At 35.2% G+C, this 15927-nt stretch overlaps 2 protein-coding genes across 2 annotated transcripts in view; both read left to right on the forward strand.

Moving 5' to 3' along the window:
• chchd4b (coiled-coil-helix-coiled-coil-helix domain containing 4b) overlaps positions 1 to 15927 on the forward strand; it is a 616826-nt gene that overhangs the window by 240325 nt on the left and 360574 nt on the right. The gene's annotated exons all lie outside the window — the stretch shown is intronic.
• On the forward strand, positions 1067 to 15212 carry itgb7 (integrin, beta 7). The gene is made up of 16 exons (XM_079841594.1): positions 1067 to 1408; positions 3556 to 3604; positions 3704 to 3783; positions 6889 to 7087; positions 7333 to 7503; positions 8426 to 8667; positions 8815 to 8970; positions 9756 to 9851; positions 10477 to 10566; positions 11111 to 11251; positions 11367 to 11557; positions 12822 to 13048; positions 13150 to 13357; positions 13869 to 14059; positions 14192 to 14352; positions 14506 to 15212. The coding sequence occupies exons 2-16, from the start codon at positions 3556 to 3558 to the stop codon at positions 14575 to 14577; spliced, it is 2274 nt and encodes a 757-aa protein (XP_079697720.1). The 5' UTR covers positions 1067 to 1408; the 3' UTR covers positions 14578 to 15212.

A 15927-nucleotide genomic window follows, 5' to 3' on the forward strand; every position in this document is an offset into this window, starting at 1 on the left:
GTAGACTACAGAGTGCTTGACTCTTGCATTATCAATTCAAGATTGATTGCAATTGATGGACCTCTTGGTGGAAATAAATGTTATGATGTAATTTCCATCAAGAGGTGCAATTCTTGGCCAAGTCTACTCCAGCACACCCCAAAGACTGTCAAGTAATTTAAGGTCTGGATTCAAAGGTGTCAATTCATGTGTGAAAATGATTCTCCTTCCCAACCATTCTTTCACAATTTGAGCCTGATGAAACTTGACATTGTCATCCTGGAATATGCCATGATGTCTCTTCCTACATGGTTGTTTAAGAAATGAAAATCTACACTCCATCAATTAGGGTTAGAAGAGCTGCTGCCAAACATTTATCATGCTAGAAACATAATAATCACTGCAATAATGATCCAATCACAGACTCTCAAGCATTTGCCAACACAGAGGAAACAGGTGTCAAAATTGTACCTTTAGGGGTACAACAGCTTGTCGCTGGGGCAGTACCCTTAAAAGGACATCTTTGTACCTTTTTTACTCTTAAATGGTGTATATTAGTACCCTAGAGTACAAATACGTACCTTACTATTATGAACCTTTTTGTGGTAAAAATAAATAAATGAAAAAAAGTACAAAGATGTCCATTTAAGGGTGCTGCCCCTGCGAAAAGCTGTTGTACCCCTGAAGGTAGGCTACAATTTTGACACCATTATTCTCCGTGTATTTAAATCCAAACAGCGACTTGGCAGTGTATATAAACTTTTTTTCTAAAGCAGAATTGTCAGACAAATGTGAGATTCAAATACTTCAGAAGTTACTCGACATATCCATTAGCTGAAAACTCGTTGCTGATGAGATTACAAAGAGCACCGCCATGTGGTGACAACTAAACAGGTGAAATGTTTATAACGTTAATAACATTTGCTTTGCAAATATCATTCTTAGCAAATTGTATAGAGCGAATACTATTATCTTATTTGAATATTTTGAAGCGTGTTAGGTTTGGCTTAGTGGGGGGAAATTATAAAAGTAAGAACAACCAAAATAGACAGGAAGAGGAAGAGGTGAACTAAAGTGACCACAATGTAGCTCTTGCAAGGTAGGCTCCCTCAGTGATATGATCGATATGCTCTGTCTCAAATCCTATTGAACCGCCTATCTAGACAGCATTTTTAAACATCATAGGCGCGCGCGCGAAATCTTTGAGAATGTGCACTTACATACACGCGCAGTATTTACTGAGCATCATAGCCGCGTTCCCTGCTCCAGCATGCTGCACGTGTCTGTGGCGACCATAAATGCTGTCTAGGTAGGAAGCTCACTAGATTTTGAGACGCAACCATAGACATGCTGACGCGAATGATGATAACACCTCCAGTGACGCTCTGAATTCGCATTATCACGCTTCACACGACATCTCACATTTACGGTAAGAGACTTGATTAAAATGATTTCAACTTTTAATAGATTTTGTTGTGTTGGATATGAATTCTGTATAATTTACTTGGTTTTGTTAATGCTTGACAGTTTTAGTTTATAATAGTTTGTAAAGTACCATTTAAATTAGGAGAAAAGCAAGTTCTGTTGAATTGTTTTAGGAAACTGCTGTAGGGCTGAAACGGTAAAAGACCAACATATAATTGCTGGTTGGGTGTCCCACTTTAAAAAAAAAAAAATTAAAAAAATTAAGTTAAAAAAAAAACAGTTAAAAACAGTGGTAACACGTTATTTTAAGGTGTCATTGTTACAGTGTAATTATATATTTAAGTACTGAGTAATATTAATTAACAACATGTACTTACTGTAGGGTTAGGGTTTTGTTGAGGGTTAGTTTGTATGTAATTATGCATAATTTACTGTTATTATTATAAATACATGTAACATATGTAACAAGGACACTTTAAAATAAAGTGTTACCAAAATAATTTATGTTTACATGGCAAGTAACGACATATTAACTCTGTAATGTATGAACCCAATATTTACATGAAGAAATAAATGTGCCAGTACTTGGGTGTTCTTGTAACTACACATTGCTATTGTCTTAGCTAATATATTAGCCTCAATACCGCGAAAATAAAATAAAAGTGGATTACATTTTTCCCCCTCTCACTTTCACTACAAATAGTTTCAAGGTTTTCTAAACATACAAACTATCATATTGGTAAAAAGGTGTTATAGGCCTATTTTGTAGCTCTTTCCATGCTATTTCTCATATTGTCTGTAGTTATGGGTTCTCTTTCTTCCTGTTTTCTACATTGATTGAAGCTTCTGGAAGTGGTTCTCAAACAGTTTACCTGGATAAATAAAGGTTAAATAAAATAAAAATAAAAATTCTGAAACTTATTGCAAAACCTTTGTTTCTGTATTTAATTATGGATTACTAGGTCATTGTAACTGTAAATTTTATTCTAGCTCTAATTATTTTAGCTACATAGTTGTCTACTACAATATGGAATGTATATATATATATATATATAAAACGTGTATATATATATATATATATATATATATATATAGCCCAGTTGTCTGTTAGAAGGCCCTACTGCTTGCTTTACTAAAGTAAAAAATAAAATAAAAAACATCAGGTGCAGTAATAATAAAAACACTGTTACTCTGAATGTTTCCATTACTGAAACAGGGTCAACCCACACCTAAAAATATGAGGATGTTCCTTTCACTCGCTAAACAAAGTACTTAAAAAATACAGTTGACGGTTGCACCTATAGTTGAGTTTGTAACTACTTAGGAAGAATGCTAAAATGTGTGAATTTTCGCACATTCTGATTTTGCTGAGTTTCTGGTTGTAAGCCAAAACTTGACATAAACCGTAAACTTGTCCTTCAAATCTGACTGGTCGATTGGAATGTTGTTCCAGAATCAACAAAGATATTGATCCAGGAACATGTTGCACTTGGTGAAATCAGGTTGTGCTGTATCTTCACCCTTGGATGAGTTGTCTCTCACCCGGTCTATGCCTAGTTAATGTTGAGCGATAAAGAGGAAGAGTGACATACTGTGGTTTTGTATGTCTGCCTCCTTGGTTCTCGGATGCTTGTAACGCCTGACTCATTGTCAGATGTCTATAGTGTTACGAATGTTCAAATGAATGAGAAGTAGCTATACAGCGTGGCGGAAGTGCAGTTGTGTTTTTTAATATGTTAAGCATTTAGTTCTGTTTCTCTTTATTCATGTGCCTGTCATATGATAGTATGTCACGCACGTGTAGAAATCCTTTTTTGTCTTTTTAACAAAAGCGCAATTGTAAAATGTAAAAAGAGAACATAATATGTGATTTGTTTTTCTGGTCCCAAAACACAGATATTTAAATATTTATTTATAGATTTATTTGTGTAAAAAGAAAAAAAAAATAAAGTTTAAAAGGAAGTCTTTTTTTTGATTAGAAATAAGAAAACATCTTGAGTGTTTAGTAGGAAACTTTATTCTGTATTATTCTGAGTTTACTGGACAGTATCTTGGAAATACAGTATTAGTAAGTTAAGTATATTTCATATTATAATATATTCGACAAGCTTGAAATGAACTTTTTGTCATTGTAACTTTCTTTCTCTGCAGATGAAGGCTGTTGTGATAGCTGTGACAGTTCTCTTTCACTGTATACAAGGTAATGCGCATTGTATACAGTCCATGCCTTTTTAGAAAAGCAAAACAAGTCTTTGATGCTTTTGATATTTGATTTTAATAAAGTGTATGTGCATTTTAGGGCAGGAACCACTTTGTCAATCTCGGGCTTCATGTTCTGAATGCATAAGGAGTCCTGGATGTGCGTGGTGCACACAGACGGTAGGTTATCATGTGAATGGATCAATATGTAGTTTAATTGAACCTGCCACAAGAATCAGTTTCCCATGATTAGGATGGAGAAGATGTCTTCCTTTGTCAGAGCTGAAGAGAACTGAGAAAAGAAATTGCTGAAAAACAAAGCATTCACATGTAACTTTTTGTGCCCTTTTGAATGCTCTTTTCCTGCTGTGGTACCTGTGGTTGAGCATGTTTCTCTGTGCAAACCAAACAGCTGCTTCACTGTAAAAACCGTTAAGTTCAGAATACACAAAACATTTGTGGAAATTGATTACTTCAAAACATTTAAGTACATTAACTCATTTTATTTTGAGTTAACTAACTCAAAGATTAAGTTAGTAGATCTTCAAAATGTTGTACTACACAAACATGATAATTACAATTCAGTTGAAATATTAAATAAACTGAGTCATACAGTGTTTTTGCATAAACATCCATTTAACTCAAACCTTTATGATTAAGGGCTAGTTAGCAATAACATGCTAGCTTATATTAATATCTATCAAAGAGTCTATCTCTATACACTTGCTTGTACGTAATCAACATTCAGTATTAAGCCTTGAACTTTTGCAGCCCATCCTCATCCTAACCGCAGACACTGCTCTTCACCACAATGGCAGCCCTATGAAACTTCAACATAACAGAAACCTCTGTAAATCCCAACATAACAGAACATTTATGATTAAGTGCTAGTTAGCAATAACATGCTAACCCTGTTCGCACATACATCACTAATGTAAGGTCGCTGAATTCGTTCCAATGTAGGTAACGATCACGGTTCGGTCTTTTCAGCTGGGCAAAAGGGATTATTTCCAATTCATCTTTTATCTGACTCCATTTATCATAATCTCGAATTTAGGTTAGAATGCCAATTGTTTGTTTGGTCACTTATATTTAATAATTAGTCACACATTTAATCATTCTGTTTAACCCTTTGTTGAAATGATACCGTTCCATAATCTACTAGAGGTCGTTAATAATTTCAGAGTAAGTCAGATTAGATCAAAATGTAACAATTTATTAAGTCAGGTCAGGTATCAGTCAGGTAAATGTATAATGCCAATTACATAATCAATTCAAAGATAATCCACACATAACATCAAATACTCTGAAGTAGCCTAAAGAGTGGAAGATTCATACCTGACTTCTGAATATTACATAACGCAGAGCGTCTAATAGACATTCCACGTTATGGGCTGAATTGACTACAGTATCAAGCCCTGAACCTTTTGTCACACTTCCTTATATTGCTCAGACCAAGACAGAAATCTCTTTCAAATGGAAACACATGTTAACAATGGTAATTTAGATTTAATCGCTATCCCATATGACCTGTATTGACGAGACCAAATGGCTCCAAAAGCCAAACCCACCTGAATGAGCAAAATATCTCTAAACTCTAAAAACTCTTGTTATCTTCTTGTTTACTTCTGTGGTGATACGATATTTGTACCAGTCGCACTGAGACATTTCAAACGATATCAAACACATATAATACTGTTTAGTGAGAACTGACATTTAAATCAAATAGATTTTGGGTGTATTTCAGGTGATCTCAGCAGGAGAGGGAGTAGGAGTTTGAGGGAAGTTTCAGGTGAAAGGAAATGGATGTGGATTAAAGCCATTCTCAAATGATTCACTCAGTGTGACGTTGTCTCGGATGACAGTGATAACTGTATGAGTGGATTCAGATGTTAATCTCTTTTATTTTTTCCTCAGTCAGACAATTTGGTATAGAAAGCCTTTTCCAGTCTTTCACTAACACATCTCTCTCTATATTAATCTTGTGCAAAAACACAATTCATTTCAACATTTATTCTCCTTATACAGTCTGACGCAAAGCATGCTAGGAACTAAGTTTAAAGGTAGGGTAGGCAATATTCAGAGAGGCTAGCAATAGTGAGCCAGCTTTGAAAGCATAAGATCCCACCATCCCTTCAGAGGCTCTCCAAAGCTACACCTCCTTCAAAACACATGAACGCGTACAGCAGGGAGCAAACAAAAGCGTCACGAGAGACGCGTTAAACTACCTTACGCGTAAAAGCACATAACATTTCGGCATTGATAGTGGTGCTATTGAAACGCATAAATTCGAGTCACGAACCGCTGCAAGTATAACATCACGGAATTTCCATCTCTAACAAATTACAGTAGACCTAGTTATGGAGTAAACGCAGCATAAGCTTGTTGTTTTGGTTCTGGAGGAACACTTAAGCACGTACCAGCTGATATACAATGTAGGCTAGTCTTGATTTGGGTGGTCACTCTGCATTTGAAACTTTGAAAGGGTTTTAAATCTTCTAAATCAAGTAAAATGACTCAAAATCAAGTAATTTAAGCATGCCAAAGTCAACTTTAATCATATAAAATGTAATTTCCAAACAGCAAAATTGTGGCCAGTGAAAATGCTGAGTGGCTAGTAACTTTGGAAAACCCCTAGCCACAGTGGCTGGTGAGCAAAAAAGTGAATGTCAAAACCGCCTATCACCTATTTCCAAACCCAGGCAGTGTTACAACACTATATATGCAATATTTTGTAGCTTATCTGTTGTGAAGGTGTTATTTCCTACTAAACTCTTTAAATTATATTTAAAGTAGAGTATGCTCAAAGTTTGTTTAGTCAATTTCTGAAGCCTTAAATGGATCGTTAAACAATTTGTGCAATTATTGTAGTTTCTATTGCATATATTTACCATTTGTGCATTTTAAAACCAATAAATCAATTAAATAAACACTTATACAATTGATAAATGTGTATAATTGGATAAAGAACCAACTATTTGATCATATTAATAAAAGAAAATGTTGAAACTTTAACAAAACAGCACCTCCCTCCTATATTGTAAATGTGACTGTTAGCTTAAATCGTTATTTCTACCCTGATTTGACCCATAACATGTAGGTTTGGTGTAGGTTGATTCACGTATAATAAATACCATAATAATATTTAAAATGTTGTTTTTCACTTGAAGAAAACCAGTTCATTTAGATGTTCCCATATGAAGCACATTTTTGGTATATTATTATTATGATTTTTTTTTTTTCATAACTGATTGTACTTGTAATGCAAATTTCCTTGTGATACAGAACTTTTTGAAATCAGGAGAGTCTAATGAACGGCGCTGTGATTCTCCAGAGTCTCTTAAGGCCAGGAGTTGTAAAATGGGTCATGTGATCAATCCTGGAAAACATGCCTTGATCCATGTGAAGAACAGTGACCTCAGCAACGATGCTGAATATGTGGTCCAACTCAAACCTCAGAATATCAACATTACACTCAGAGTTGGTGAGCTTACTCAGACATACAGCAGCATGATGCAATATATTTAAACATAAACTTGAAGCCATATGCAGAGTATTTACACTTCAGTGTAATTGTTCTCTTTAGTATGTAGATGTAATATTATACAGCAAAGATACACAGGCTTGTGTATCTTACACAATATATCATATTTTTGACTCCCCTTAACATTGTTAGTCAATAGTATATTGGGAATGCACTCTCTAAATCCTTTTATTTCAAATGTGCAGGAGTTCCATATGAATTCACAATTGAGTTTAAGAGGGCTAAGGGCTACCCTATAGATCTGTACTACCTGATGGATCTGAGCTTTTCCATGAAAGATGATCTGGAGCAAATTAAAACCCTGGGGCAGAAAATCCTCAAGAAGCTGGAGGACAACACAGAGACCATCCGGATCGGTGAGAATCGCTAACTGAAATACTAACATCATTGGTAGCTGACCATTGGTGAAATTTTTAATGCAATTTACAATTTTTGAAAGTGTAAAATAATCTGAACTACTGGATCACAGACAATTCATTCTAAATAAAAGTGTTGCACATTGCATTTCCAGGATTGGAAAAAGACATTTCTATATAAATATATTTATTTCAGGTTATACTCTGTTTGAAAATATTTACTCAGTTATCAAACGTTGTGTTAATATTTTATTTTGAAGTGCACTACTATTCTAAAGTTTGGGGTTAGTAAGAGTTTTTAAAAGAAAATCATATTTTTATTTAGCAAGTATGTATTAAATTAATCAAAAGTGACAGTTAAGACATTTATAAAAGATTTCTATTTCACATAAAAGTCAATTACATTTTTGTATTAAATTACAACTTTCTATTACTAAAGAATCCTAAAAAAATGTATCATGGATTCCACAAAAATGTTGAGCATCTTTTTTAGAATTGTTAATAATAATAAATGTTTCTTGAGCACCAAATCAGCAAATTGGAATGAATTCTGAAGGATCATGTGTCACTGAAGACCGGAGTAATGATGCTGAAAATTCAGCTTTGCCATCACTGGAATAAATTACATTTTAAAATATATTACAATAGAAAACAGGTATTTTAAATTTCACAATATTATTGTTTTATTTTATTTTTCATCAAATAAATAAATGAATGCAGCCTTGCTGAGTATACTTCTTTCAAACACACAAAAATTGTACTGAACCCAAAAATGTTACCTTATTGCTTAATAAAAAAATAAATAAAAAAAAGTAATTTGCAATTAATATAGACCTCTTTAAACTGCAATTAAATAATATGCAGTTGTTTAATTAGAGCCATGTTTCTTTCATTTATCCTAAGCCCTTTCTCCATCTTTCAGGTTTCGGGTCTTTTGTCGATAAGGAGATGTTGCCATATGTCAGTCAGGTGAAGAAAAGACGTAATAACCCCTGCCCCAATCCTATGGAAACCTGCCAACCTGCTTTCAGTTTTCGGAATGTCCTGCCACTGACTAACGATGTCAAGGAGTTTGAACGAGAAGTTAGCAAACAGAAAATCTCTGGCAACCTGGACGCTCCTGAGGCTGGTCTGGATGCCATAATGCAGGCGGCAGTCTGTAAGGTGAGAGTTGAGTTGCCATGAATGAATGAATGTACTGTACATGTAAAGATTTCAGCCACAACTTTCTGTTTTTGTGTAAAAGATGTACCAGTGTCTGTGAAAAGCTTAAAAATAATAGCTGCCTTATTTTTCCATTTCTCACCACAGGAGAAGATTAAATGGCATGATGTGACACGCATTCTGGTTTACACATCTGATGATACTTTCCACATGGCAGGAGATGGACGACTTGGTGGTGTCTTTCAGCCACATAATGGACAGTGTCATCTTAATAATACCGGTTCCTATAATGGAAAAGCCTATGTGAGTTTTGCACATTTAGGGTCCTATTTTAACGATCTATGGTCTAAAGCGCACGGCGCAAGTGCACTTGCGACGTGTCAGAACCAACTTTTGCTAGTTTAATGATGGGAAAAATGGTCAGTGTGCCCGGTGCATAATCTAACGGGGTTGTCCCTATTCTCTTAATGAGTCATGATGGGTGTGTTTTGGGTGTAACATCCAATAAAACAATCAGAGTCTCATCTCCCATTCCCTTTAAAAGACAGTTGCGCTTGCACCATGGCCGATTCGCTATTTACATGGCGGAATTTGCGAACGGAAAGACTGAACCCTTCTCCAGAGAGGAATCATTTTATTTGTAATATTTAAACATTTTTGTGCTGCTATGTGTACGCATGTTTTGGACCCGCCTAAGGCACATATTACTGATGCACTCTTTAAATAACAAAAAGAATATTGCGCCATTGACTTTAGACCAGGTTTTAGTTGGTCAGTCAACTTCAGTTGCCTCAAAATAACAATGCGCCAACAATGCGCCTGAACACACTGGTTTTCAGAGCAGCACACCCATGGACTCACAAATGGGCGCGAGTGCATTTGCTATTTAAACAACGTGGCACTAAACAGGAAAGTGATAACTAGCAAAAAACACTTGCGTCACGCCGGGTGTATGATAGGGCCCTGTATGATGAACATTCTTTATGCGTTTCCTATTATAGATTGATGTCAAAGGAATAAAAATCTAACTTTAACAGGAATATAAGTATGATATATGATGACAAAGATTACATTAATTTGTCCTACAGGATTACCCGTCGGTGGGCCATGTATCTAGAGTTCTGCAGGATAACAATATTCAGCTCATATTTGCTGTGACTGAGGACATCTATCCAGCATATAAGGTTTGAGGGAAATATAACACTACAATACTGTTCAAAAGTTTGGGGTGAGTAAGATTTTTTGCTTTTATTCAGCAAGGATGCATTAAATTGATCAAAAGTGGCAGTAAAGAATTCATCAAACAATACTGAAACACTAAATTCTTAAGCAGCACAACTGTTTTCAGCATTGATAATAAAAATGTATATTCATTGAGCACCAAATCAGCACATTAGAATGTTTTTTGAAGGATCATGTGACACTGAAGACTGGAGTAATGATGCTGAAAATTCAGCTACAGTATTACTGTTTTGACTGTATATTTGATCAAAAACGTTAATAAATCTTACCAACCTCAAACCTTTGAACAGCATTGCATATACATTTAGATATTTAAATACATCAATTACTACTAATAATTTAATTGATCTCTCTTTTTCCATCTTACACACACACACACACACACACACACACACACACACACACACACACACACACACACACACACACACACACACACACACACACACACACACACACACACACACACACACACACACACACACACACACACACACACACACACACACACACACACACACACACACACACACACACACACACACACACACACAAACATATTCACAGGCATTGAGTGCATTGATTCCTCAGTCAGTGGTTGGTGTATTAAAGAAGGACTCTAGTAATGTTGTGGATCTCATCTCTGAAGCCTATGGGGTGAGTGTTTTCATCATTTGCTATCCTGTGTTTTGACCCTATTTAGTGGCTTGTGCACTGGCCCTACTTAACACTTGAACTAACAGTAATTACAAGTGGCTGTTTGAACAAAAAAGTCAGCGTTTCCCCGCTGTTTTCCACTTCTGCTTAATGGTTAAATAATTGACCAAATAACTGAAACTGCATGTAGGTGTTTGTTCCTGTTACATCACCTACTTCATAAATCAATAAACAAATTGCCATATATGGAATTATTTAATTTTAAATTATCTTATTATGTGATCATTATTATGATCATGTGATTGCAAAGTCATATTAGAAACATTAAGAAACTGCTTGCCAAGGATAACGGTCAATTGTACAGTTTAGTGGTCATTATACGAAAATATTTGACCATGGTATGAAACAATTGACTGTTCAACTTATTGAAAATCATACAAACATGACTACATGACAGTATTTATGGCAAAGGCATTTTGCTTTAATTAATTCATATATCACTGTATATTTTTACATACTGAATATACATGTTTATGTGGGCCAGAATTTGTCATCCACGCTGGTATTAGAGCAGGAAGGAGCTCCAAAAGAACTGGACGTGTCCTATAGGTCTACATGTAATGGGAATCAGGCAGATACTGAATGGAAGGAGAAAGGAGAGTGTCAAGGTATCAAGCATGAGAAGGTGAGCGCCACCATCAGTGGTTTCCTCGTAATTATCAGAAACAAGGAATGTTTGTTGTTGTGTCTGATTAGAATGAAGAAGTTTTGTTTTTCTTTGTGATTTATTGTTTTTATAGATTAAGTTCCAAGTACGTTTGAACATGTCTGCATGTCTGAAGGAGCCTCAGACATTTCGGATCAAAATGCAAGGTATCAGTGAGGAAGTGAAGATCACAGTGGATACAGAGTGTCACTGTGACTGTGGCGTTCCAGAGAAGGCTTCCAAACACTGTAACGGTAAAGGAGCGCTCTCATGTGGCGTGTGCAGGTAGATCCCCCTATTGTCTTACTAGAGAACTACATCAGCTGACAGAATCTGTGAAGACGCCATGATTAAAGCCTATTTGAATTGAAAAAAATAATTGACCTAAGAATTTACCCAACTCTGTATTATTTTCTTCTTCCATGAAACACAAAAGGAGATCTTCTAAAAGACAAAAAAGCACCAGAGGTGTCGGCTCACAAATCGAATTCGTTGTCTCAAATACGAATTGTAATCCGTGACATAAAAGAAACAATGGGGTTTGACATGAAATTATATCAAAATTATTCATTTTTTAATTAAATATGAGTGTGAAGGAAATTAATTACAGTCTAATCCTCCAAATAAAAGCGATTGCATGATAAAAATGAATCTGTGGTGAAGTAAATACTACAAAAAACAAAAAGAAAATGTAATTTCCACATTGAGTAAGTTAGTTCAGACAAGAATAAAAAAAGTTAATTCTATTATTATTATTATAATATTAGTACTCAATTCAAGTTTGTAGGAATTAAAGCTTGAACTTATAAGTTTAAGTACTTGGAATTGTTTATGTTTACAATAATTTTTTGAGTTAGTATCAAAGTTATAAAATTAAGTTATAAAATGAGTCGTTGCTTTTGTTGTTAAGTTTAGTATCTTGCTGTTTTGTGACATCCAGGGTTCATTTTCTACTCAAAATTACCTTATTCATAGTCAAAAACCATTTACTGACTGTTACCGTTTGTTATTGTGTAACAACTATTGAGGTATTGTGTAGATATGATACCTTAAGTGTAACAAGAAATCTACTGTGCTGTTTTTCTAAGGAACACATAAATAAAGCATGGCTTAATAAGTGCTACATTGTTTGAGTACAATTTACAAGAGTGAGTAATTGCAAAGTAAACTTCAAATGAGTGAGTAGAAATTAATCAACAAACTCAAACTGGCCAGTGGCCAAGATAAATTAACATATTAATTTTTTTAATTTTACAAAATTTGTAAATTTGTAATTTGAAATTTACTTAAAATATGAGTGCAAAACTTAATCTTTTTTTTTCAGAAGGCTACTTTTTGATACTTTTGTGATACTTTTTTATGACTTCCCAGTGAAAATCAGCATCTCCTTTTGTTTTTCACAGTAGAAAGAAAATAATACAAGGCCAAAGCGACACATCAATATATTTAAATATTTTAAGTGAATACCTGATTTTTTTTAAACAAGTGTAAATGTGCTATGTTCAAATGTTTATTCGTCTCACTTGAATTTTTTCAATGTGTTTATTAGCTGTGACGAAGGCCATTTGGGTCAGAACTGCGAGTGTGTGCAACAGAGTGATGCAGACTCTACTGTCAACATGCTGGCATCCTGTCGGCCTGACAACAACTCGCTGGTTTGCAGTGGGCACGGCATCTGTGAGTGTGGCAAGTGTATGTGTCAACACCTCTACAGGGGGAAGTATTGCGAGTGTGATGCCAATAGTTGTGAACACGAAAATGGCAAGCCCTGTAATGGTAAGTATAATGGAGTGTATTTAGACAAATATTTTCCCTTAATATGTTTGTTTCTGTAAGTTCTGGCTTTAAAACTCTACTCCTGAATGTGTTCGTCATAGATAAAGGAGATTGTATATGTGGACAATGTTTCTGTTGGGAAAACTACACGGGGCCTGCATGCGCGTGCTCGCCCAGTCAAGACAAGTGTATTAATGACAAGGGGCTTTGCAGCGGTCAAGGCAAATGCACTTGCAACCAGTGTCAGTGTAACCCAGGCTTCAGGGGAAATGACTGCTCTATATTCATCAATGCTTGCATGATGTTTAAGTGAGTATCTTCCTCTTCCTGTGATCTGATATCTATGTTTCAAGATGATTTTTTAGTGAGATGTGCATTTGTGTGTGGGTTTGTATCTTCTTTAAACCACATTTTAGGTTTCCTCTGAGTGTTTGTTCTATTAGTCATAAACTTAATAATGATAGTGTTGCATCGCAAGACATTTGAGTTGTGACATAATATGTGGTCCTCATTAAAGCTTATTCTGGCCACCCACTTAGACTGGAATAGACTGTCTGGTAGACATGTAAAGCACCCAGCCACAGTTTGTTCTTTTTAGGGCCGCATTGATCTGAAATATATTACCACAATAATAGACCAGCGTGGGAAAAAATTAATTCAGATAGTGTTAGGGCAGTCTCTGTGAAAGGTGCTAGCAACTCTAAATGGATTTGATTCCCAGAGAATGCATGAACTGATAAAATACCTCGAATCCAATGTACTAGTCCCTTGGGATAAAAGTGTCTGACAATTGCCTTGCTCTGTTTTAATGTGTCTGTAGGGACTGTGTGGCATGTCATGTGGAAGCTGGTAAAACTGATCCCAGTGACTGTGCTGTGAACTGTTTCCATGCTGAAATATCTCGTCTTGATGGCACTCATGAGCTGCCTTGCACATATCAAGATGCCATTTCATACGAAGTGGAATTTGGTGCTAAGGGCAAAATTATACTTCGATATGCGGACCTGCCCCGTATGTATTCAAATATAATATTGTTTGTAAAAAATCCTTTATTTGATTAGACCACACATATACCTGTATGACACACAATTGACGTACCTGTGAATGTTAAAAGTTAAAATGTTTTGTTTTTTGTCTCTGTAGGTTCCATTGATAAGACCGCAGTTATAATTGGCAGCTCTGTGTCAGGCATCATTTTTATTGGCCTTATAATAATAATTATATACCGTGCCTTGCTGGAACTGTATGACTATAGAGAATATCAGAACTTCGTCAAAGCGCAGAACCTGACCAAATGGAACGAGGTGAGGTGCATGCAAAGACACACTTCTTAAACGCATTTAGAAGTTTAGGCTATAAATGTGAAGCAAATTATAACCTGTGTATTCAAAAATTATGAATTTAAAGAATTAACAGATTGACGATTTAACAATCCAATGTTTCTCTGTTCAATGCAGGTCCAGAATCCTCTTTTCAAAGGTGCCACAACAACGGTGCTTAACCCTTTGCATTTGCAAAATGACGCATAGCAGCATTCTGAAATTATTTAACATTCTGAGAGAGGATCTCTCGAAGTTTGCTATTGTAATATCTTGTTTTATTTTTTTAGTGTACATCTTACACTATGCAAATTTAAACTTCTTTAAAATGTATATTCTAAGCTAGCAATGAAAAAAAACATTGCAATTCAGGAGAACAGGACTGTTATAAATATGGTGATGTATTTTATGCATGCTGAACACAAAGCCTTGAGTTTATCTTATGAGAGCTGTTGAGCTTGTTGTGAAACTGAACAACTCCAACTTGCAATTTTAAGCAAGTCCTTATAAGGTAACTAAAGCAACTTTACAGTTTACATTATAGTTTAATGTTTTATGTCTGAGCGGTATGACTTTGTTATATGTTGTTGAAGAAAACATGAACATTGACCACAGTTTATTTTACTCATTAATTCAAAATAACTTTTCTGTATATAGAATATTATTGAGGAAATTCCCATTAGAAATTCCAGAGGGGACCTATATGATGAATTCGCCATAGCCTACATGTTGGCCTTCCTGATTAGTTTTACAGCAAAACGTTATTCGTTCATATAAATATTGTTATTCTTGTACTTCACTTGGTCTTGGTAAGAATAATAATAAAGTGACCATTAAAATCTTATAAAACAAATTGTATGTTTTCTTTCAGTATTTCATTATTGTTTCAGTTCATTTAAATACATTCAATTAATAGATCACCTTCTATTTTCCGTTTCCGAAAGATTCATATGTATATGTATTACTACCATAGACCGTAAAAATACTACTATTACTAAGGAAATCAGTAGCGACTTCGTTGATGTGTAAGAATTCTAAAAACTACATTACCCATGATTCCTTTGCTCCACTTTGAGCCTGCTGTTTCCCGATAAGCTTTGCGGTATTTTAAACAAGTGCGCGAGCAGCGCGACTTCATTCTGTTTTCCGCTGCTGTCATCCTGATAACGGCGACGCGCGACTGGATAAAGTGTACATTTATTTTACATTTATATTTGTTGAAGATACATATGAACGCCACGTTTTCTTACACTCATATAGAGCCGCTTTTCCTCCATATTTGACCGTTTAACCGAGCATGGTAAGTGACAGGCTAACAGGTTTGATTTGTTTACACGGATTGGGGATTAACGCTGGGCTGAGTTAACGTTAGCTAAATTTAGCTAACATGCTAGTTTGAAGTTTTATAGCAAAGTGTGCAGGAAAGCATAGCAGATGATCATAAAACATACTTTTAATGTAGTAACCTTAGCTCATTGTTGATACACGTACTTGTCATTCATCCCAAATATCGCTACAATAGTGATAAACGTAACATTATATTTGTTATATATATATATA

The sequence above is a fragment of the Gobio gobio genome, assembly GCF_949357685.1.
Source record: "Gobio gobio genome assembly, chromosome: 17".
Classification (NCBI taxonomy): Eukaryota; Metazoa; Chordata; class Actinopteri; order Cypriniformes; family Gobionidae; genus Gobio; species Gobio gobio.

Bases quoted from the DNA above. Each gene is read 5' to 3' on its own strand.
- itgb7 (XM_079841594.1), top strand. From the start codon at position 3,556: ATGAAGGCTGTTGTGATAGCTGTGACAGTTCTCTTTCACTGTATACAA. The intron at 11,252-11,366 runs GTGAGCGCCACC...TTGTTTTTATAG, and splicing joins AAGGTATCAAGCATGAGAAG to ATTAAGTTCCAAGTACGTTT. The intron at 14,353-14,505 runs GTGAGGTGCATG...TGTTCAATGCAG, and splicing joins ACCTGACCAAATGGAACGAG to GTCCAGAATCCTCTTTTCAA.